This window comes from Ursus maritimus, unplaced genomic scaffold (genome assembly GCF_017311325.1).
Source record: "Ursus maritimus isolate PB19 unplaced genomic scaffold, ASM1731132v1 scaffold_35, whole genome shotgun sequence".
Lineage (NCBI taxonomy): Eukaryota > Metazoa > Chordata > Mammalia > Carnivora > Ursidae > Ursus > Ursus maritimus.
The window spans coordinates 18,680,818-18,704,707 of record NW_024426119.1 but is presented as its reverse complement, the minus strand read 5'-3'; the positions used below and the strand labels follow the sequence as shown (position 1 = coordinate 18,704,707).

General features: G+C 36.0%; 1 protein-coding gene across 5 annotated transcripts in view; it reads right to left on the bottom strand.

Moving 5' to 3' along the window:
* The window catches only part of CCPG1 (cell cycle progression 1), a 38,276-nt gene that overhangs the window by 1,104 nt on the left and 13,282 nt on the right, over positions 1–23,890 (bottom strand). For 4 of the 5 annotated variants that reach the window (XM_040620613.1, XM_040620616.1, XM_040620615.1 and 1 more), the window contains exons 2-8: positions 19,489–19,557; positions 17,189–17,309; positions 15,522–15,598; positions 14,500–14,701; positions 10,386–10,637; positions 6,020–6,141; positions 1,964–3,369 (exon numbers count right to left, since the gene is read on the bottom strand). In XM_040620613.1, the coding sequence (XP_040476547.1) occupies positions 1,964–3,369; positions 6,020–6,141; positions 10,386–10,637; positions 14,500–14,701; positions 15,522–15,598; positions 17,189–17,309; positions 19,489–19,548 (2,240 nt within the window). In that variant the 5' untranslated portion in view covers positions 19,549–19,557. The remainder of the gene's footprint in view (positions 1–1,963; positions 3,370–6,019; positions 6,142–10,385; positions 10,638–14,499; positions 14,702–15,521; positions 15,599–17,188; positions 17,310–19,488; positions 19,558–23,890) is intronic. The other variant, XM_040620617.1, reaches the window with a different exon arrangement.

Here is a 23,890-nt window from a genome sequence, read left to right as displayed (position 1 = left end):
CTTACAAACTAAAGAACGGCTCTTTTTCTTTCTCTTCTCTTACAGCCACAGCAAAGGTTCATAAACAAGGTCTGTATCTACTACTTTCCTCAAACTCCGTATGATCAGGCTGCTTCTGTCACTACCTCCCCGAAATAGTCCCTAATGCGATTCATGGCCACCCAATTCCCCAACCTGGAAATCCAGTCTCTTGTTTAATGTTTAAAGCATTTGACACACATATATATATTCCTTTCACTTGAGATGATCTTTGGATTTTCTTGCTGCTACACTTTGGCATTCTTCTCAGCCTCCTTTCTCTACAACCCCGTAGGTGTTAGTGTGCCCCATGAGTCGGATAAAATGCCCCCAGCCTAGATGACCTACACACACACACACACACACACACACACAGTCTGGGCTAGAAAGAGTTCTATAACTAATGGCCAACTAACTCTTTCCACTTGGCTGTCAATAGGTACCTACAAGCACAATTCTCATTTCCAATTCCCCTTACCCAAAATGTCTGGTACCCCTTATCTTAGTGATGACACTATCCAACTAGTGACCCAAACCAGAAATCTGGAATTGTTACTTTCTACTTCTCTTTCACAAGAAATACCACTGATTTTACTTACTATATATTATTCAAATCTGTCCCCTTCCCACTCCTACTATTACCCTAGTTCAGATACTCATCAGCTCATGTCTGTGTTTCTTCCAAGACCACATCTAGCTTCTAGCTTCACTCTTTCCAGCCAACCCTCCAGGCTGCTGCCAGTGATCCAAAATGCAACGAGGCGAGTCCTTTAGCATAAAATGAAGTCCTTCAGATCTTCACGAAAGATCCGTACCTTTTCTTTTCTTATCCCAGGACTACCTTGCCTCCTTAAAGTGGTGTGTCTTCACAGCTCCAAATCTATGCAAATTAAGTTCTCTTGGAACAGAATGTCCTACTCATCTGCTTAGCAAATTCTCATTTCTCCTTCAAAAACCAGTTTAAAGAAGTTCGGTTCAAAGACCACCTCACTCCTGAAGCCTTCCCAAACATCTCCAGGCTGAGGCCACCATATACAATGTGCCTCCAATACCTCCATTTCATTTCTTACATTTACCTAAATCTCCAAAAGCTTGTGAGCAACTTGATGGCAAGAATTTTTCATGTCTTGTCAGGGTAGCCTCACAATGTTCTGCTCATTTAGGCACTAGATATTTAAAGACTAAAGACACCAGGATCAGTCTCATTATTTTATAGACACATTACATTTATTCAAAAAGATATATATAACTAACTCGAAGATTAAAAAATAAAGCTAACATTTGAAGATTAGGCGAGTTTCATGTTACAGGATATGAAGCTGATAAGCAATGGATAGTTATTTTTAGAAATTATGTATCTAAAGCACACACATTATAACTTGTGCCTTACTCTAAGTTTGCCTCTACCTCTATGAACAATAATTGTGTAATAAGTGTACTAAGTATCATAATTTAGTTGGTAAATGGAATAGACAAATAAGTGGGCCAATCCAAATCGTTACATATGAGCTCGTCCGATTTCAGTGAAATCTGTATTGTTCACCCTAGCCTCCCAAAGTGAGTAAATAAATAAAAGACCAAAGAAAAATCATTTCACTTAAGATGATTATCTTTTCATATAAACTAGAATGAAGAGAGATGAGAGGCTAAAACAGGATTTACATATCCTTAACTCACTTTTAAGGCAGAAATTAAACCATTTGCTCAAGTCAAACTGATGATATGAAATTTTTAGTTTGTAATAGCTCTTAACTTAAAATTGTATCTTTCGACAATTAATTCTAAATTCTCTGGCAATAAAGTACTTTTACAAATAGCACTTTTTTTTTCCTTACGAAAAGTACCTTATGGATAGTAACATTCCAAAATGTTAAAATGATAAAAATGCTACCCAATCTATAAATGTTAAAAACTATTATAATAACATGGTGCTATGTAAACCGACCTGGGTCCATATGGAGGGGAAAGAGTGTGACCAAAGAAGTGTCTAAATATATATCCATCCAACTTCTCAAACACTCCATCATTATCTACTTGATAGTCCTTCATGTCTTTAAGATAATCTTTAACATCATTAACAAAGTCAGTGAAGAGCTTCCGATCATGTATAAAGACACCATTTAGGAAAAACTTATTGATGAATTGATCGAGTTCTTTCCAATGATGAAAACTATCCAGTTTTTCTAATAAATACCTTTCAATTAACTGTCTAAATTCATCTATCCTTACAGGATTCAACACTTTCATATTAAAAAGGTTAATGGATTCCTGCTGAGCACATTCAAATACACCAGAACAAGACTTTCTGAAAGAATCATAATTTTCACTACAGTCATGCTCAGCATTGCATTTCTGTGAATTTGTATTTTTTCTAAATTCTTCAAAGTGAATTGGCTTTTCCTTCCTTCCCTCTCTTTGCATAGTAGGGCCTTTATTCTGGTTTTGTGTACGTGCCTTATACTGCGGGTGTAAATATTCACTGAAGACTGTTGGTTTTTTAGCTGCTTCTTCTTTTGTGGCACTAAATCTTTTATTGCCCTTTTCATCAAAGATATTCTTGGTGGTATCTTTGAAATGCCTGAAAGTAGATTTAACTGAGTCTGAAAATTTTTTCAGATTTTCTTTCACAGCTTCTTTAGCCTGTTTAATTTTTTCTTTATGATGCCTCACAAACTCCTTGGTAGAATTCTTCATGGCATCAAATGTTTCCTTAACTGAACCCAAAAATGTTTCCTTTGACTTATTTTTAGCCCTGTGGTTTCCTCTGCTCCCTTTCTTTTTTCCATCCGTTTCTTGTTTTGCATTTTCATCTTTTGCCTCAATATACAGTCTTTCCCACAAATCAGAACGCTGCTGTTCAAAGGTTAGCTTCTGCTCCAGCTCAGTGAGTCTTTCCCGTAAGATGTCTATTTCCTTTTTTTCGGTCAATACGTTGGGAGAGTCTGGGTTGCCGTATGACTCACTGGAGCTTAACTGCTGGAGTTCCACCTTTAAAGCCATGGTTACTAGTCGTTCTCTCTCCAGTTCCCTCCTTAGCATCTTTGCTTCTGCCAAAAGAGTCTCCCTCTGATTATGGAAGCTGTGTGTCTTCAGCTTTTCTTCTTCCAGATGCTGCTTAAGTTTCTGATTTTCTGTGACTAATTCAGTACCTGTCCCTTTATCTTCCAATATCCTAATCTGTTCTCTTAGTTTCCTTAACTCTTCCTGTAATAAAGATAAGGCTTTTTCTTCCTTCTCCAGAGATATTCTTAAATACTGATTTTCTGTATCAAGGTTCTTTTTCTGAGTTTCAAAGGACATCTTCTCTTCTTCAGTAAGTGCCCAACATCTTGCAAGGTTTTCCTTCAAAGACTATATTTTTTGAAAGAGAAGAAAAATGTCAAATGCTTTATTTAAAAGCTCAATTCAAATCTTTAAGACATAACCGTATGTGACCAATACGCATAAATTTTTAGTATCTATTTCTGCAGAGACTATCCTTTATGCAGTGTATATATTGGTAGAGTATATATATATATATGTATTTCAATACATATATATCAGAAAATAAAAGTTCATATGCAAGAAAATGCACAGCATGGAACCACATCAAAATAATAACACAGCACGCTGGAAGAATTTAAAGACTGGAAAAAATGAGCTAGAGCCTGGTTTATCCCAAGTAAGATTTCTAAAATAGAGCTAGGAGTACTTCTGATTAATGTTTATTAGTGATTACTGATTATTTCCCATAATCATATAAAAGCCTTAATGGTTTAGAGGCCCAATTACAAGTCAGGAGAAAAGGAGACCAGTCTATCTTTTGACTACAGAACTCCAATCTCTCCTGAGAAGTCTCCTTAAGAAAATTTAGGCAGAACTAAAGGCTTCTCTGACCCTTGGATGAAGGAGATGCTCTTTTATAAAAAGGAAAACTATAGCTAGAGATGACTTGAAAATTCAAAAAATTCTATTTATATTCTCTGCACTCTGAAAGGAAAACATTTCAATAATTTTAGTCCTATCTGAAAGATCTTCACCCTGTGCAAATTAACATTCCAAAGTAAGTTCAGCTAAGTCCTGCAAGTTCTCTCAGCACTTCTTAGAGGACTGAATCTTGGTAACATTCATAACTAAGTTCTCAGTTTTCAAATAATCTTCTGAAGAGACTATCACCAGATTAGCAATGTGAACTCTGAAGTCAGCACCCTTGAAAGAGAGGAAACCATGTTCAGTTAGGTTTACAAAATTCTGCTGCATTTCAAAGTAGCCTTGAATATCTCTTTCAACATATATGTTAGTAATAAACGTTCACCAAAACAGCAAGAAATTAAACATGTTTAAGTAGGCTAATGGTTATAGCATTATCCAGTCAGTTAAAATACCTTGTATATAAATCAGCAAATGATACTTATATTTTACTTAATTTACCACAGACATTATAGTTATCCTATTTGAATCAGACTAAAAAATCAGATATACAGAAACAAAAGAAAAATGTCCTTTGGAGAATGACAGTATTTCCACCTGAAAAATAACTATCTGAAATGGATGGTCCATTATCTGGTTCATTAGTCTTCAAAGAACAAATTAAAATTTAAAATTTCACAATAATCAGGGGCGCCTGGGTGGCTCAGTCGGATTAGCATCCGACTTGATTTTGGCTCAGGTCACGATCTGAGGATCCTGAGATTGAGCCTCGCTTGGGATTCTCTCTCCCCCTCATCCTTTGCCTCCCTGACCCCCCCACCCGTACTGTCTCTCTCTCAAAGAAATTTTTTAAAAAATTTCATCATAATCATTTCATCTGCTCTCCATATGTGGGAGAAAACAAGCTTTGTGTACCCAAAAGAAGTGGACCATGGAGCAGTACAGACTAACGTAGCATTATTTTTAAATGCAAAAGCACAAGGGACCACAGAATGACTGGAGGGTATATTCTGCATTCAGTAAACTCCATAATCTTGAAGTGCCTCATAAGCAAATCCCGGGCACGTCTCCCATGAAGACCTTCAAAATCCAAACCACATTTAATAGCTAGAGGAAAGAAGCCTGCAAGAACTGACTCAGTAAAGATCTATGCAGGGTCAGTCTCCTAAAAGCCAACATCATTCTATGGAACCAGAAACCATGGTGGTGAAGAAGAAAATGCCTACTCTTTTTAAAACATCCTTTGATCAAGGTAGGAAAAACTACACTACTTACAAAAACTTCAGGAATCCCTGCCTGAAAAATGACCTAATCCAGATGTCAAGTGGGATTTTGTCTTCTAAAGAAATACAATCATAACCCTAATAAGGGATACATAAATTGTGAGGGAAATTTGGGAGAATGGAAGGAAAGAGGAACAGTTTACTTTTCTACCCTGAGTTTATCTACAAGCCCTATACCCCTCTTATGAAGAACCAGAGAGGAGACCAGCTATTACACTGGTCCTCATAAACCCACACAGCGGTTAATGGACAGCACAGTCCTGCCGGTGTTAGGTGAGTTTAGGCAGGCAAATATAACATGCTCTCTCTTCTGCCAGACTGAACAAGAAACCAAAGAAAAAGGACTGGCTGATTATTTCTCTTGATCAAGGGAAGATCTTAGAGAGAAGCTACAAAGTCTCCTTTCTCACTGACTGAAAATATTTACCTAGTTCTGTAAAAATAATGTTAGTAACAATGTTTTCTATAAATATTATTAATTAAAAATGTTAATTATAGTAATTAGAAATAAAATTTTTGAAATCAGATAAATTTAGCTTTGCCAATTGCTAGCCTTGGAAAAGTTAATTTTTTTGAACCTCTTTCCCATCTATGAAACGAAGCTAATACTTGCTTAATTCACAGGGCTATGGGGAGCAGTAAGAGAAATACTGTATGTGAGGTACTCAGAGCAGTGACTAGGACACAGTAAGTAATCAACAATTATTATAATATTATTACTGAATCACTGATCTGCTTTGTACTTGTATCTGAAAAGCCCAATAATTATTGGCTAACAATTCTTTCTTATAAAGTCTGTTAGTACATACCTTATAATCTATAAAAGATTCTTGTTCCTGTTGACATTGGGAAAGATAATCCTTCATATCATTCAATTCATCTTCATGTATCTTTCTGACTAACTGTTGACGCTTCTGAATCTGAATTGTGCCTGAAAAATGAAAATTTTTATTAGGGACATATACGTAGATACACACACATATACATGTAACAGAAATGTTATGATGACCGATATTTTAAAACATATAATAAAACATTTAATCTGTATATATTTAATTAATTAACCTGGACAGGATCATTTTCTTCAAGGGCAGCACTTCAAGTTCTATAAAAACTCTGATTATATAAACAAAAGAATAAGTAAAATCTCATGGTGTCATTCATCAAATGGTGCTGGACGGATGTTAATATAAATCAGTCCAAGTAGGTCAATCTATTTTTTTTATTAGCATACACCCAGGGACATGTAAGCAGTTCACTATCCTTCTGACTAAAACAAGCCAGCCCACACTTACCCTTAAAAAAAAAAAAAGCCTATATAATGTTTTAATCTTACTATATCGAGGGCACTCAGGTTTGTTGTTTTGAGAGACTGGTGAGGGACATAAAGTGTTGTCTTCAACAGGGAAAAAAAACAAACCATGCAATCTATTCACAGGATGTAAGTCAATAAGGAAAAATAAAAATGTCTATTTTTTTCTCACTACATTTTGCCTAGTAAATGATGTAACACAGCCCAAAAAGTACAGCAAGGAAAATAACTGGCTGTGATTACCCGCCATTCTCAGAGCCAAATCGTTGAAGAGTTCTGCATTAGCTAGGTCTGTACCAGAGTACCGCCATCCCCATCCCTGCAGCGGGAAGTCTTAAACCAACTAGCATGCTCTATATTTTCACCCTAAAAACCAAAATGTTAATTTGCCAAGACATGCTGTTCACATGCTGCTGCACGCCTCATGCATGAGAGAGAAAAAAACACTGATTCAAAAATAAGGCAAAAGGCATTTGGAAAGCTTGACCGTAACATCTACCAAGTGGCATACTATTATTATAAAGATATCACAGGATTTTGTAATGAAAAGATGTAATGATAGTTTACTATTTCTAACCCTACTGCTAAAAAAAATTAGCTTTCAATTTCTTCAATAATCTTGAAAAACACTAAGAAAACTTTTGCCAAATTACAAACAACCATTACTAGCTATGATATTCTGTTAAGTTTCACTTCCTCTCTTTCAATTTTCCAATTTAGAAAAGCATGGCCAATTTGTCTCAATATTACTCAAAAGAATCTCAGATTTTTTTTTTAATGTTGAAGATTCATTTGTAGTTCCCAGAATAACAGAAAAACTCTTTCTTTTCAAACTGCTGACAGGATGAATTCCTTCGCCCCCTGGAACATAACCTAAAACTATGCGTTAAGGTCTGAATTTGCAGTACTATCACATAACATATGCTGGACAACTGTCTTCATGTGGCCTTTATTTATCTAGTAACTACTGGGTTGTTTTGTTTTTTTTTTTTCCTATATCTTTAGCCGCCTAAGTATAAAGTGTTACCACCCAAGGTACAATCTTTGGCCTTGTCATGTCTACAGAGCTACGTATCTTAATCATAAAAACCCAGTTTTTGCTATCAGTGCTGTAAGATTTCTCTTCTGAGTCCAATCTTACCAGAGCTTACAAATAATACCCCAGCTGCCTGCTGGGCACAATTTGGGGGGAGTCTTCATGAAAAAAAAAAATCTAACCTTAACACCTTCCCTAAACTACTCTAGAATAAAGTTGGATAAAAACAAACCAAAGTGTGCTCACCATCTATTTATCACCTAGCAAAAACTTTCACAGAAACACCCCAATTCCAAAAATAAAGCAACTAGGACACTTCTTGGAATTTAAAAAATAAACCAATATCACAAGTATCCTGGCTCAAAGTTGTATTTTTCACTATTACTTCAGTGTCCCTTATTTCACTCACCTTCTCTCCATCCCCACCTTCACTATAATTGTCAAGGCCCTGATCACCAAATATCAGGATTACAAACCCTCTTAAATGACGATCTTAATTTTTCCCATACCATATGCCTCCCTGCACTTTTCCTCTAAAATTAGCATGAGGTCACTCTACAGATTAAACTCTTACCCAGATTCCAAGATGTTTTACAACATAACACCGGCCCACGTATGCCAATGTTTTACTCCACTATTTCTAATTTATCTACTCTGCTGTAGTCCAGTCAGTCTTCTTGCTCCCAAACCCAGCAAAGTTTACTTTCAGGTTGTCAGGTTCTCCATTGCTGGAATGTTCCACTTTCCTTCTGCCTACCATAAGCGTAAGACCAGACCCCACCCAAAACCTACCACCTCCAGGATGACTCAGTAAGTACAGTTTTTGAGCTATAATTCTTTTCTGTGCTACATAACTTAGCACCTAGCTATATTCTGCTACAGTGTCTGAAGAGCAAGGTAGTCCTAGCAATGCTTAAGGTAACTCCACGAGAAAATCAAATGAACTGAACTCCACTGCTGATTTAGAATACGGATAGCTTACAATGTAAAGAAAGCGTAAGGAAGACAGGTGCTTCATATGTGAAAATTTTCTTTTTTTAACTTTTGTAAGCACTTTCAGAACCTGAGCAGTACGAAATACCTGCAGTGTACTGTTTTACTATCCTCAATCCTGCTGGTTTTCCCTTCCTTCTGGGATAGATCTGATTCTCCAAATTTATAAAGAGCTGAGGCTGGTGAATGCTCTAAGTAATTCACTTAAATAGTATGTTTGTTAAATAATTTGTAAGCAAACGATTGATTATGGAGTACGCAACGCCTAGCTTCACAGTGCATGAGAAATTCAAACTGGCTCTGAAATCAACTCAAAGAAGCTCCTGAAGTGTTGAGACCAGTGCCAGAATTAAGAAAAAACATGATGTCCTTTAAACAGTGACCTTGAAAAACTAACGGTTTTTATATGCTCACTGAGCCAATCTCATCACCATGCAAAACTATTTCATATTACCCATACTTTTCATATTCTGAAAAGATAATTTTAAAAAGTATAGGAACGTGTTTTATTAGATATCATCATTAAAGTAAATTTTACAAGTAACCAAAATCTTTAACAGAGCAGCAATTTCTCAATTTTGAAAGCACTCCTCTCTACATTGTTCTTTCTACAAAATACTTAAAAGGTCATGCAAATGGTGGGGTTTCAATGCAATCTGGATTAACATTAAATCACTGTCCAAATTTTTTAGTAAGAAAAAAAGATTAAGATGAGACCTTCTTTGTTACCTCCATGTTTACCTGTGGGGAAAAAGATCATTCTCAAAAATACATTCATACATTTGTTCCAGCTAGATAATAAGCAAAAGTAATCATATTATTTCAAGTCAAATCTCTTACAATAAATTTCAGGGGAGGATACAAATTATAGTATCTCAGTATTAAATTCAAGCAAGCATCCACCAGAAGTCTAAATACTTATATTTATCAATATAAAGTTAGACAAGAAGAAACCCATTTTACTGACTCTGACTTAACAAGTATTGATTAAGTTTATTCTAACATACACTATGTATGTTTTTAATGTATCTTTTCCACAAATTAACAAAGGGTACATGTAACTCTTCAATTTTTGCATAAGGCAGACACTGTTGGAAGGAACAAAATGGGAATATTCCAGAAGTTAAATTGTGGATCATATCAGCAAAAAACCTAGAAGTACTTCATGTATGGAAAACTGAAATCTGTAAAGCTGACAAGATCTAAAACATTTGTTTAAAGTGATTTTTTTCAAAATTCTAATACAGAGTGTGTGAATGAGTGTGAAACGTTCAGTTCTCAAACAGTCTCATCTTTGTACAAACAGACATGTTATAAATAAGACTCAATGGTTAGGCTTCCCAATGAAAAATTATACCACATGGAATTCCTTCCTCTTTTCACCCAGGACACTTTTAAAGGCTCTGCATTAGGGCGGCTCAGTTGGTTAGCGTCTGCCTTCAGCTCAGGTCATGATCTTGGGGTCCTGGCACTGGGCTCCCTGCTCAGAGGGAAGCCTGCTTCTCCCTCTCCCTCTGCCCCTCCCTGCCACTTGTGCTCTCTCACTTGTGCTCTCTCGCTCTCTCAAATAAATAAAATCTTTAAAAAAATAAAAATAAACACGCACGCTAAAAATCCCTACATGTCTTAAATAAATACCACCTAACGTAGGTGAAAACAGCTTTGCAAGCACTATCCCCATTTTCCAAATCAGAAACCTGAGGCTCAAACAGATTGCAAGCTTTCCAAGGTCACGTATTTAATGATGACACTGAAAACAGATCCCAGAATTCCTCTCTTAGCAAGTGCCCATACATGCCATCTGTTTAAGTGTAACAAATTTCCAAATACTTACCATAGAAATGTCCAAATCCCATGCTAATTGCAATCACTAAAGCTAGTATAACACACTTATTGAGACCACTGCTGAACTGGCGTTTACACAGCTCCTTAGAGGGCTCAGCTTCTTGTTCGGGGAGCAGCCGTTCCTCAGATTCTGAACTAGAAACAGTCTTCTTCCTAGCACGGCGGCGTCTAAAAGCAGGACTGGGCTGATGACTGGTTTCATCACTACTTGATTCATCGTCGCTAGGCTGGGATGAAAATACTATTTTAAAAAGAAAAATGTAAATATTAAGAATTTTAGAATAGCTTTTCCAATAAATATGATTTAGAATAATCAATGCCATCCCTACATGCCCTTTTACATAAGACGGCCAAAACCAAAAACAACACAAACAGAAACTCAAGTTTTCAAGTTTATCAACACAAAGCCGAAACATAAAAGATTTCAACTGTGATACATAAGAATCTATTAATCATATTCTGTGCCTTTGAGGGTCTATCTGGTTTTATTTTTTTAACTTCTCTTATAGTTTACACTATTAGAACAGTCAGTCATTCCCATAGCCTATTAAATGTCTTTGCTATTAGAGCCATAAATAGATACTGTTTCTGAAAGAAAAAACCCTCTTCGATTTCAAGTAGAGGTAGTCTAAGCTCAACTGTTTAAGGAACACAGGGAGGTATACGAACAGTTCCTGTAACTTACAAAGTACAATAACTACCAAAAGTTTTCGTGGGTGTATCTGGACCCTAGTTTCATTTCCATCCTTGAGTCCACAATCAACGTTCAAGGCACTACAGTTTAAACCAGGTTTCCAGAAGTCAGATGAGCCCTTCCCTTCGACTGCCACTCTTACTAGAAGGTTATTAATTTTACCCTCTAGTAAATATGTCAGCATGAGGAAGTGACACAACAGCTATCTCCGATATTAAGGACTAGTCTGGTGCTGCTTCTTCATGAAAAGAACAGTAAAGAACAACAACAAAAAAATCCGTAAGAAATCTCAAGTCCTGGTAATACATCCACTAAAAAAATCACCTTCGGTTTTTTCAAACGTAGAACTTGTTAACACTGTTCCATCAATCAATAAGCTACATGTTGACACAGAAGTTAGATGGCTCGGTAATCATTTCCACAGGCCAGTTAGAAGGAAAAAAAAAAAAAGCCCCAAAGTAAAGATAAAATGTGGACCTCAATTTGATACAAAGAGCTCCAAACAACAAACATTCATGCTTCAAAAAAGCAAAACAGCTCTTCAGAAGACAGGATATCCATGCCACAGGAAAGCTGGTGAGCGGGTTAGGCAGTGCTTTGTAAAGATGGGTCACAGAGGATTTGGTTAACTTTCACACCGACAACGACAAACACAAAGACAAAAAGAGAACTACTGAATGAATGAATATTCCTAATATTTAGTGATACAGATGCCACTGAGAGATCTTTTGGTCATGACCCTTATGCCCATCATGATTATCTGGTTATTCTTGATCACTAGTTTTTCCCAGATGCCGTCGCCTCAGCTGTGAGGTTACATTTCTTGGACAAAGAGAAAGAAAGGAAGACTTAAACAAAGCATTACATGATACAAAGGCATTCAAGATCATGGCTGGAGTATTTAAGTCAGACTTTCTGACAGTATTAAGACGGATAAATGTAAAAACAAACCATTTGTCAAAATCCCTTAAATAAATTTAATTCTACGTTGGCATATTGCCTTCATTACAGATTCTAAGTAAACAAGCCAGCCTAATCCATATTAATAAATTCATATCCTTATCTAATTGCTTCCATCTTTTTTAACCCATACATCCGATAGCTCAAATATTTTGATTTTTAAATTTCTTTCAAAGCTTAATTTGGCCCATAGTCCAAGACACAGGCAATGCAAAGGCATGCAAGAAGCTTAGCCAGCTTTATTACAAGATCAATTTGAACACCTGTTTAGAGTATCACAGATGACAACAGTTATCTTTAAGCACTAAGTAAATCGTAAATGTGACTAGGCACACTCAGCTCTAGAAAAGCTGATCAGATTTAGTCACACCACCTTGGAAAGCGAGTTGGCTAGGAACATGGTGTTTCAGCTGATCATCCCATCCCCTTATGCACTCAGGAATCTTCCACAGCTTCTCCCACCACCTTTCTTTTGTGAATAAACAGGAAAAAAAGATGTATAAAGCTTTATCATAAAGACTAAAAAGGAAAAAGAGAATTGAAAATACTTATTTAATTATCACCCAACATTGTCATTTATGCTCCATCAAAACTGAACAATCATGCCTTTAAAAATATATATATATATAAGCAATACAAACTTTTCTACAACTACCAACTTTGCTTTCTTGGGGGAGAGTCCAGTGGGGGCACTGGGTAGTATTCTTAAATGAACAGAAAGTACACTGCCACGAGAATCTAATTGAGAAGAAAAAACTTGAAATCCTACAGAGATGGAGAAGAAGGGAAAGGAAAAATCAAAATAACCAGGCAATGGGTAGTAGGGGATTAACAAACCAAAAAAACAGGAGATGAGGCTGTTGGCAATTGATTTATATATAGTATTTTCAACATAATCCAAAGTGTCATTTCTTAAAATTATTTTATATAACACTTTCTTTACTGAAATAATTCATTCCTTCAGGAGAGATAGCAATGGATAAAAATACTCCTAGTAAAAATATTTCTCTCAGCTGAAACTATAAAATTTCCAAGGAGTCCAAGTTCAGAAAGGAGATAAAAACCAGAATAATGTCCTTTGAAGTGCCCAAGTTCCTGAAAAAATTAAGTGTGTACGATCAAGTTCTTAAATGTCTGCTTGGACCCTTCTGCAATACTCTTGCTTCAGTGTGACTACTTTTTCTGGCCCATGAATATTCTCAAATTAAACTAGCATCTATAGTCTTCCAAGAAAATAAAGAAAAGAAGGAAAAAAAGAAGACTTGAATACACACAAATCCTGGATTTAAACAAATAAAATAAAATTTGATGAACAAAAAAAGTTTCTGAAGTCAATTCATTTGTCTTTGTACACCATTCTGGCAAAGGCTGGCCACTAAGAATGCCAGATGAGTATTCAAATATTTGAATAAAGTGTTTTTAAACTCTTGCTCATAGGCAAACTGATATACTAATTGAAAATAACTTGCCATTCAATGAGATAGCTAAAAATCTCTACTTGACATTTTATTAGCTTGAAATGGAATAACAGAAATTCCATTGTCTGATTCTGGCAAATGTGATTATTAAAGAATGGTAAACTCTAAGAAAATGACCTGAAATAAACACATCCTTATTTCTGCATCATATTAGGAAATTTTGGAATCACTAGCAGTGGTCCAACTTGTCTTTCTCTCAATTTATCCTTGAGTTACAAGTGTTGGTTAATAACTGTGAGTTAATTATAGCTTTGTTTCTTTTATTTCCCAGTAACTTTGTGTCTAAATATTTATGTCCACCTTGAAAGATATTATATACATCCCTCAAGCTGAGCCAAAAAAATATAGAAAGGCATTAACTCAGGAACTCACATTTTAACCTCCAAATCATTGTCTGAACAGTAGGCATTAAGTGCATTAATAATATGACTTAAAATAGGCACCCGTTCTTACCTCAATCTAAAAGGAAAGATACAAAGGTCAGGGGCTTGGGGATGCTGCTGCACTGCCAGCTCTGTGAACTCTAGTTAGAACGGAAGTGGCACTCGATAAATGTTTGTTAAATGGTTAATAACTGAAAGGATCTAACAGACTTCAATAAGAACCTTCTTTCACAATTTCTAGAATAGAAAATTTGTGCCACTGTAAGTAGAAATCATAACTTTCTCCTGTTTTTAGTTGTGATGGCTCAATCTTCCACCCCTAAATAACTAAAATATGTCAAACGCGTTTTGAAGTGTTTCAGGTAATAACAAATCTCCTTGAAGATAGGTTTTTTCATCTTTTACTTAATAAAAAATGGTATTTATTGTTACAGCAATTCGGCTCTGGACCTACAGTCTAAGAAAGCACTAGATAAAACAGGAGATTTTACAAAAAATCTCAACTACATTAAAAACTTGGCCATTATATAAAATGTGGTCATAGGAGACCTGAAGTCTCTATCAGTGTATTCTTTACATAGCTCTTACCAGTTTCTGGCTGACAGAAGGTATACTGGCTGCTGGAAGAAGAGCCCATGTTAAAGTCTTCCGGACTGTGTGCTTCTTCAACAATCAGAGCTTCTGGATTTCCAATTTCTTCTAACTTAGGTGGCTCAAGGGTAACAATATCAGAATCATCACTGACAGTTCCAAAATAGACATTGTCTTCAGATGACTTTTCTTCTTCTCTCTGAGGAATAATTTTAAAGACAGTAAGTTTAACAATTAGAGCCTGATATTTTCTATGAAGCTCAAAGTATACAACAGTACTTACGGTAATTTGGGCTGAAACTAAAAGACAGGAGTCCCGCCCAAAAGACAAAGATTACAATAGCAGGCTCATCTTTTACTTCGACACCACCATCAAACCCCTTGGCGATTCTAAGAATTAGATCAAACTGCTGCCTAATCATTGTTGCCAAGCTGACAAGCCCACCTTTAAAACCAAGGACAACAGAAAAGAGAGGATTCATTTCTCACTAATTACATGGGTTTATTGGAGCATAACTCTAGTCAGGAAGCCCATAAGATTGATTACAAATTTCCCTGGTTATATGTGTAATAAACTTCAATAGCTACACCATGTAAAAATCATTTAATCTAGTTTTATCCAGAAGTCAAATAAAACATCAAAAAACAAGATTTAGTTTGTTCTCAAATTTAAAAATGAATCTTCCTTTTTAGATAAACCCTAATAACTTAATGTCTCAATATAATTCAAGAATGCAAACTATTTCCAAAAAAAATTTTATTAGAGGGTAAATGAATAGAAATTACTTTTGTAATTACTTTGATAAATTAGAAGACATCTCACTTAAGAGTTTATAAGACAGAAACTAACTTTAATCATAAAAGTGACCAATCTGTGGAATCTCAAAATTTTTAATAAATACCGTTTATAATTCAAAGAGGAAAAGAATGCACAACTAGAAATGGAAACTTTAATTATTCTTCAGTATTCACTAAGGAATATTCTTATCATATATCCATAGAGTACAACACAAGTTTACCTCAAGTGCTGACTTCGTTTCCTCCAAAGCTGGATAAGCAGTTTCTCCCATTAACACTGTGCCATTCTGGCTACTCTCTGATATAAAGCAAAGATCAATTCAGTCAATTACACTTAATTGAGTTTTTGTACTCCACACACTATAATCTGAGTACATAAAATCTAGTCCTAATTTTCTAAAGTGGATTTAATTAAATGTCACATAACAATAACATTCTACCATTGCTAAAAAGATCTCTGTATTTCAAATAAAATTATTTGAAATTGTCAGAGGATAATCTAAGATACTGAATTCATTTAACATCTACTAAAAAAACAATATAAATCTCTAAGTAAACATAATCTCTACTTTACAATACCAAAGTACTAAATCCAGGGTGTCTGTAAAAGCCTTGTTAATACAGAAAACCAATTTTCAGACATCTGATGGTATATTTCCTGAACTCCTAAAAGCAGCATTATTCTAATGACTGTCAATGCCTGGTAACACAAGAATCAAAACTATAGCTTCAAATTATGAATTCTTTGCAATAAAAAGGACTATAAACAACAAGGATTCAAAAGGACACAGAAAAACAAGATAATGTCACTATAGCAGATATATTTTATCAGAAACTCCTCAAAGAAAAAAATGTATTAAAAAAACTAGAGCTCATAAAATTACATTTTTAATGAAAGGCTATAAAATTAACTGAAGTTAAAAATATTAAAACAATATGATAAACACATAAATATTATACATAGCAAAGAACACATAGCAAATGTTAACAGCAGTTATCGCCAGGTAAAAAGAATAAAAGGTGACTTAAAATTTTTTTTGCTCATTGTTTTTTTCTGTCATGAATATGTATCTCATATAATTTAGCCCCTCCAAAAAAAACAGGAGAAAAAAAAGAAAAACAACCCCATTTGTATGTGTTACAAAGCCCCTAACAGCGTATCAATCTGAAATTAAGACTCTTCAACAAAGGTGGACTTGGGTTCAAGGACTCCCAAGGAAGTCTGGAAGTACTTTCACATATGTGAGTATGTGCATTTCCTGGGAGAAACCATCCACACCTTTCAGATCTCAAGGAGATCTCTGACCTATCAAAGATGAGAATCACTTCAAAAGAGAGTAATCAATACACAGGCTGAAAACAAGATTAACAGGTATAATCTATCCTATTTCTAGCCATGACACACCACTTTATCGTCCTGAGGAAATGTTCTATTTACATTTTAATGCAGTTTTCTAAAAGGTTTAAGAAGTAATTGAAAAATCAAGAGTACAGCAGTTAAATGCCTTTTACCACCTCTAACCGAAAGTAATTTGACGGGTGATGATAACTAGAAAAGCTGAGTTTGGTAAATCCCTTACGATTAATTATTTTGTACATCACTAGCCTTAATCAAGATTAGTAATATTTAGTTAGTGGTTACACTTGTAGTATGAAGGAGTTACATGGAGGCCCAAATATATGCTACAGCTGCAAATAAGCAAGCCCCTGGGCAGGTTGGTACCACGACCTAACCCACACTAAGATTCCAGTCATTCAGTGACACCATCATGTAGATTAGCTAGAAAGGCTGCCCAGCTAGAAAAAAGGCAAGATTCACACTGTCATTCACACATGCTATTATTTAAAAAAAAAAAAAAAAAAAATCAGACTTGTTTTAATATCTTACCTCCCTGCTCTGACTGCAATACTTGTAGCTCCTCTTGCTCCAAAGATGTACATTCTGGAGCGAGCTCACAGCCGTCACTGGCTGTGCCATGTTCAGAATTCACCATCTCTATATCAGACCCCTATGGAAAAAGCGATCATCAATTGTATGTCTGTCAGCTGCTCGAAGCTGGATATGACTACATGTAGATAGATACTTCCACTGGTCAAAGTCTTAGATGCCGCCATACTCCGAAGGGAGCAGGATCTAGTCTGACTACTTTTTATTCGATTGAGTCCATGAAGGCCTATGGCAGTGAAATGGCAGAATGGAATCACAGGCTTAGATTCTAAGAGAAGTCAGCCAAAAGTCAAACACGCTACTCTATTTTATGAGCCTGAGCAATGCATTTGATCCCAGAGGATAAGTTTTTAAACTGAACTTATTTCTATTATTTTACTTCTACTCAACATTTATGAAGGTACAATGCAAGGTACTTTACTATGTGTTATGAGGTATACAAAATTCAAATCCGAAATTCAAATTTACAGCCTATTCAGAGAAATTTCCACATGTGAGTAACTATGACAATGTAGAAATTTCCACATGTGAATAACTATTTACTATGACAATGTAGAACCAAAAAAGCCTAAGGGCAAGGATTAAAATGAACCTATAAGATTAATGGAGCAAACTTTCCCTATAAAATTTTTAGAGTATTCTTTATTCTTCCAAGGCTGTCCTTCCTACTTTGATGTCAGGCCATCTTCTGTGTAAGGAAACAGCGGATCTTACAGTTTTGCCTCCTTGTATTTTATTTAGCAAAATAAAGTTAGCCACTAAGCTCTTCCTGCTTGTCCCCATGCCCCTCTCCCAATCTTTCATGTAGTTCACTGACCCATGAAATCAAAAGGTCTAAGTTCTCCTAATATACGTTAAGTAAAAACAGCAAAAATTAAAAGAATTCATCAAAGGAGTAGGTTTTGAGTTGAATCCTAAAGAGAACTCTGAATGTTAAGACTCTGGGGTTGCCTAAAGTGGCAGGAAAATCAGAGAAACAGGCAAGGTTAGGGCTGAATTGGGGACTACAGGGGAAGCCAGTGCTGGCCTAAAACAGAATGGTGGCAATGAGAAAGGAAAAGACACTAGCAGTAGAACCTGAAAGCTAGACAGGGAGGGAAGAGGGATAAAAACACAAATATGATCTACTCTATGACACGATATCTCTAATACCAAATACCCTAATGACACACTTGGCTAAGTGCCAAAGAGGTTTATTGTCTTGCTTCACACTGCAGAATCACAAGTAAGACTCCCACAGCTTCCTTGCTCCTATACTGTTAATTATCCTTGAAGGAGAAGTTACCGCTATGGGAGTTGATCTACGCTTTGTAGAAAACAGGTTAAAAATAGAAAAATCACTTATTAAAGAAAAGAAAAAAGAAACCACCCCAATCTCAATTGGTCCAGCTGCTATTAAATTTTCAAATTTTATTGCAGAAAAAAAAAAAGTTGGTTAATGTTGATTTTAAGAAGACATGAGTAACCAACTGTCTAAATCTTATATTATCAAAGTAATTCTAAAAATTACCACTTAATCAAGGAAAATAAGTCAAGGCTTAAGAGATCCTAAAAACAAATAGGAAAACTATAGATAAATCCATTAAAACTTTAAATAGATATAGATGATTTTTAACTTATTGCTTCTATTCATCAGTATTTTTATGATTTTTCTACAATGAATATATATTACCAGTGTGGAAAATAAATTAATGCTTATTATATACCAGTCATGTAACATCATGCTTCTTTAATAAAACTCATTGTCTGAAAGTGTTCAAGCCATAATTCTTTTTCAACCAAGTTCTGTTAGTAATATAATGTAGCATAACATATCCAAAGTAGAATACATGTTCCCCCATGCTCCTTTCTGGTCTGTCTAAATGCAGGCTCTGATATTTTCTAGTTACATAATCTTGGGCAAATTACTTTAAGCTCTAGTTTTCTCAACTATGAAATGAGAATGAAAACAATCTATACCACAGAGGTTAAGATTCTATGAGAATGTAGATAAAAGTACAGGGCCTAAACAATAATCAACTCTCAGTGTCTCAAAGCTGAGAAAAGCAACAAACAATAATGCAGAAGACACTGGTTCATGAAGAGTTTTCAGCAGCGAAGTTTAATGTGGGTGGGAAAATGTCCAAGCTATAGACAATGGAACCTCAGGCTTCAATGCAGAAAAATAATGGCCTTCAAAAAACCCAGGTGATACACTGTAGTATTACAAACAGCCTTATAAAAAGTATTAAATAGCATACCTCATGATTGATGACAGTCCAACCACAAGATGAATCACTGTCACTGGAATTTTCAGACATTTTTCAGGTCTACAAATACAAAAACATATTGTCATGTGGGTATATTTTTAAAAATTCTATAGGAAGCACTATCTGTGCCCAAGTATGAAAAGTGGCTTACTGCCTGCCTTCCAGGTGAAACTGAGACAAGCCATCCATAGAGTTATCATACAGGACATATAACTGCACACCTGTATGAACAGACACAACCAAACTTTTAAGACATCCTCCTGAGCTAGAATAGTACAGTCATACCGTAGGAATAAAGAAGCTGAGTCTGAAAGAAAAGGTAGGATTTGGCCAAGCAGAACTAAAGGGAAAGGAGAAGCCAATTTGACCGTGTCGATAAATCAAGGGTTGAGAGACCAAATAGGGGAGTGGAAGAGCTCCCAGGCCAAGCAAAATGAAGTCTATTGTGTTGGCAACATGAAGCAACTGAGATTTTTCAAGCAGGGAAGAAATATGATCACAGTTTTTTATGAAAATAACGGTGTCAGCAATACTTCAGCTGAATTAAAATAGGGGGGAAAAGACCAGAAATGGTTAGAAATTTGTGGTCACTGACAATAACCTAGACTTAAGTCCTAAACCAACACATATACTGGTCACTCTACCTGGTTTGTTTTCCCCTTACTATCTGAAACTCCTATTTAAACTTCAAAACCAAGCTAATTAAATGATATCTTACTGGCTTTGTTCTATACATTTAAATCTTATAAATGTTTCTATTATTGTACATACACTGAGAACACATTAAATCCAACTTGATGGTTGGTGTTCTAACAGAAAGCTCTACTGCAGATAATGTAATATGGAACCAGTCTTCAAATAAGAACAGAGCAAAAAATATTGGTCTATATCTTTCATTAGTGATTCCTGAAAAACTAACATTTTAAAAGGAGAAGGTGCCGGGGCACCTGGGTGGCTCAGCTGGTTAAACATCAGACTCTTGATTTCGGCTTAGGTCATGATCTCAGCATCATGAGATCAAGCCCCACGTTGGATTCTCTCTCTCCCTCTCCTTCTGCCCCTACTCCCCCCTAAAAATAATAATAAAATGAGAAGGTGCTTGGTCATTAATGATATAACAATTAGCATATTTTCAAACAAATTATTCGAAAAATCTAAAATAAGATATAAAGATGACTGTATGACTTTTACTGTCATGCTAGAGTATTTTCTAGTAAGTTCACCTGAGGTCACTCAATTACTTGATTTCTTACTTACAACTGATTAGGGCCCAGGCAGTTTATAACTATAAATTTAAAGGTAAACTATTACGGTGCAATAAATATTTTCTTTCCAGTAGAGAAGACTACCCGAAAGACTACAGTCTGCATACCCTAGAGGGTATTAACCAATTTTTATGCCTTAGTAATTTTATTTCAGCATTCCTTATTAAATTGACTAGATAACTCCCAATTCCTCATTGAGTCAGTTTTGATGAGTTTTAAAAATTTTTTTGATATGTTACTATTTGTACTTGAATTCTTTTATAAAAATTTGAAAATTATGGGTTAACATATGAGACTACACAAAGACTGAGCAGGAGGAAAGGAGAATGGTCAAAGAAGGCTTTATAAATGAGGTTGCAATGTTTAAGACATGCAAGAGAGCATTTTTTTTTACCTGAATTAGTTGCCAAAATTTTAAAATTAAGAGATAGCACAAAAAGTAAAGTTCTGTTTCCCCATTTAAAAAAAAAAAAAAAGACACTGGAAGGAGTCCCCAAAAGAACAGAAAAAACATTACAGAGCAAAAACAAAGGCAGAAAAAATTAAATATGAAAGTTCTAAGCAAAGCAATTAATCTAGCATGAGTGGAATATTAAAAGAAAATCAGGTATGAATCTTTAAAAGTGCATAAATTAAGATGCAATTAAAGAGCCTGGACCTGCGGGATACAAGCCATCAGCGCATTACTCCCTGGAGAAGATGAGCACCTACATTTAACCAGGACTGATGAGGGGGGAGGGGACAAAGGAAAACGGAAGGGGTGGAAAGATGTTAGAAGACATGAAAGGTTTTTTTTAAAGGACTGAATAAGAGGGAGAGAGTGTTGGTAGGATAACTCCCAGGTTTCTGGTTTAAGTGACTGGGTAGTCGGAAAAACCATTCTATACGGAACAAGAAGTAGGATAAAGTGGGCGCCTGGGTAGCGCAGTCGTTAAGCGTCTGCCTTTGGCTCAGGGCGTGATCCTGGCGTTCCGGGATCGAGTCCCACATCGGGCTCCTCAGCTGGGAGCCTGCTTCTTCCTCTCCCACTCCCCCTGCTTGTGTTCCCTCTCTTGCTGGCTGTCTCTCTCTGTCTAATAAATAAATAAATAAATCTTTAAAAAAAAAAAAAAAGAAGTAGGATAAAGAAAACTGGCTGAACCCTAAAAAGCATTCTTTCTTCACCATGTGAAAGATTCTAATCTCCTCTATAAGCTCACATTCTCACTGCTGCTCCATCTCACCACCGAGACGTACCAGCGCTTTATTTTGTTAATAACCTTCCAAAACTTGTGGGTTACCAAACCCAATCAGAGATATTTAATGTATGTATCTCCTACCCTTCTCTTGATAATTTCCATTAAAAAGTTCTTTTAAACAGTTCCTAGCCATTTGTTTTCTAACAAAGTAATCTAATAGCTCAGGTGATGAAATTAACAAAGACAACATTTCAAAATAAAGGTATATAAATTGCTAAATTGGATCAACTTCACCATATCTGAGTTCTTTGAATCAAGGAGCCCACTTAAATCAGGCCCCAGTTTAATTCTTTGTTTACTCATCTTGAAGGAAGACAAGTTTGACATCTAGCCCAAATGAGAAAAATAATACCCGCCACGACACCAGAGAAACAGTTTGGATAAAATTCACGGTCCTACTAAAGAATCTTTTTAAGTCAGCAGTTCTCAAAAAGTTGGGTGCACTGCACTTAGAGCAAACTTTTTAAAAGTAAATTTCTGAGTTCCACCCTAGACACACTGACCCAAATCTGCCATTGTATCTGAACCTCCCCACTTGTCAGTGCTCTTCCTACGATGATAATTTTATATATTACTCCTTTAAAATGTTAAGATTTTCATACTGTCTTTTGGATAATGCCCAAAGGCACTGTATATCTAACGCTTCGTCTCTAGCATCTCATCTTCTCCCCTTCCATTCCCTCTCCCCTCATGATTTTGATTCCCCTAAAAGGCTTGGTTTTCTCTTAACTCTGGGGCTTTGCGGATATTCTGATCAGTTCCCTACCCCACTACCTCAACCCAAACCCCTGTGTCCATCCTTCCTATCTCAGCTAATGCATTACTTCTTTTGTGAACAATTCCCCGACCCCATCCCCAAAGACTAGTATTTTCCCTAATCTATTACTTGAAAGAGAATGCTGTTGTAATTGCTTATTTACCTGCCTATTATATATTCCCAACACACAGCACATTGCTGGATACATATTAGGCACTCAAAAAGAATAAAGGTGGGACGTCGGGTGGCTCAGTCAGTTAAGCATCTAACTTCGGCTCAGTTCGTGATCCCAGGGTCCTGGGATTCTCTCTCTGCATAGCCCCGTGCTTGTACGCACCCTCTCTCTTTCTCTCTGACAAATAAATAAATAAAACTCTTTAAAAAAGAAGAAGAAGAAAGGTAAACAGACTTCTGGATGATGATACAGTTAGTAGCACAAGTCTAAACTGTTTCTCGAGGAACTCAAAATTCTAGAGGAACCTCCCATTATTTTGACCAAAGGTAAATGCACAAACCCTTCCCATTTTTTTTTTTAAAGATTTTATTTATTTATTTGACAGAGATAGAGACAGCCAGAGAGAGAGGGAACACAAGCAGGGGGAGTGGGAGAGGAAGAAGCAGGCTCACAGCGGAGGAGCCTGATGTGGGGCTCGATCCCAGAACGCCGGGATCACGCCCTGAGCCGAAGGCAGACGCTTAACCGCTGTGCCACCCAGGCGCCCCGCAAACCCTTCCCATTTTAAGAGCTTTACTAGTAATGTAAAAATATGCAGAATTTATGGGAAGTTACAAAGGCATAAAAAATACAAAGTTATACAGCTGAGGCTACTTAAAGAAGATTATAAACTTGAAGCCCGTTTCCAGACTCAGGCTTCCTTTCATTCCCGAGTAGTTTCTTAAGCAGTCATATATATCCAATTGCTTAGGCTCTTGGGCATTCAAATACAACCTCTACAAAACTAAAATCACACCCTGCTGTTCCTCCTGTTTCTGGTATCTCAGAGAACAGCATTAGCCAAAAACAATCTGGACATAAGGAAAAGCCATGAAATACCAGATCAAAAATCCTAGATTTAGGATAACTAAAACTTCACCTTGACCTAAAAATCTAGTCAAGTCTAACAACTCCTTAT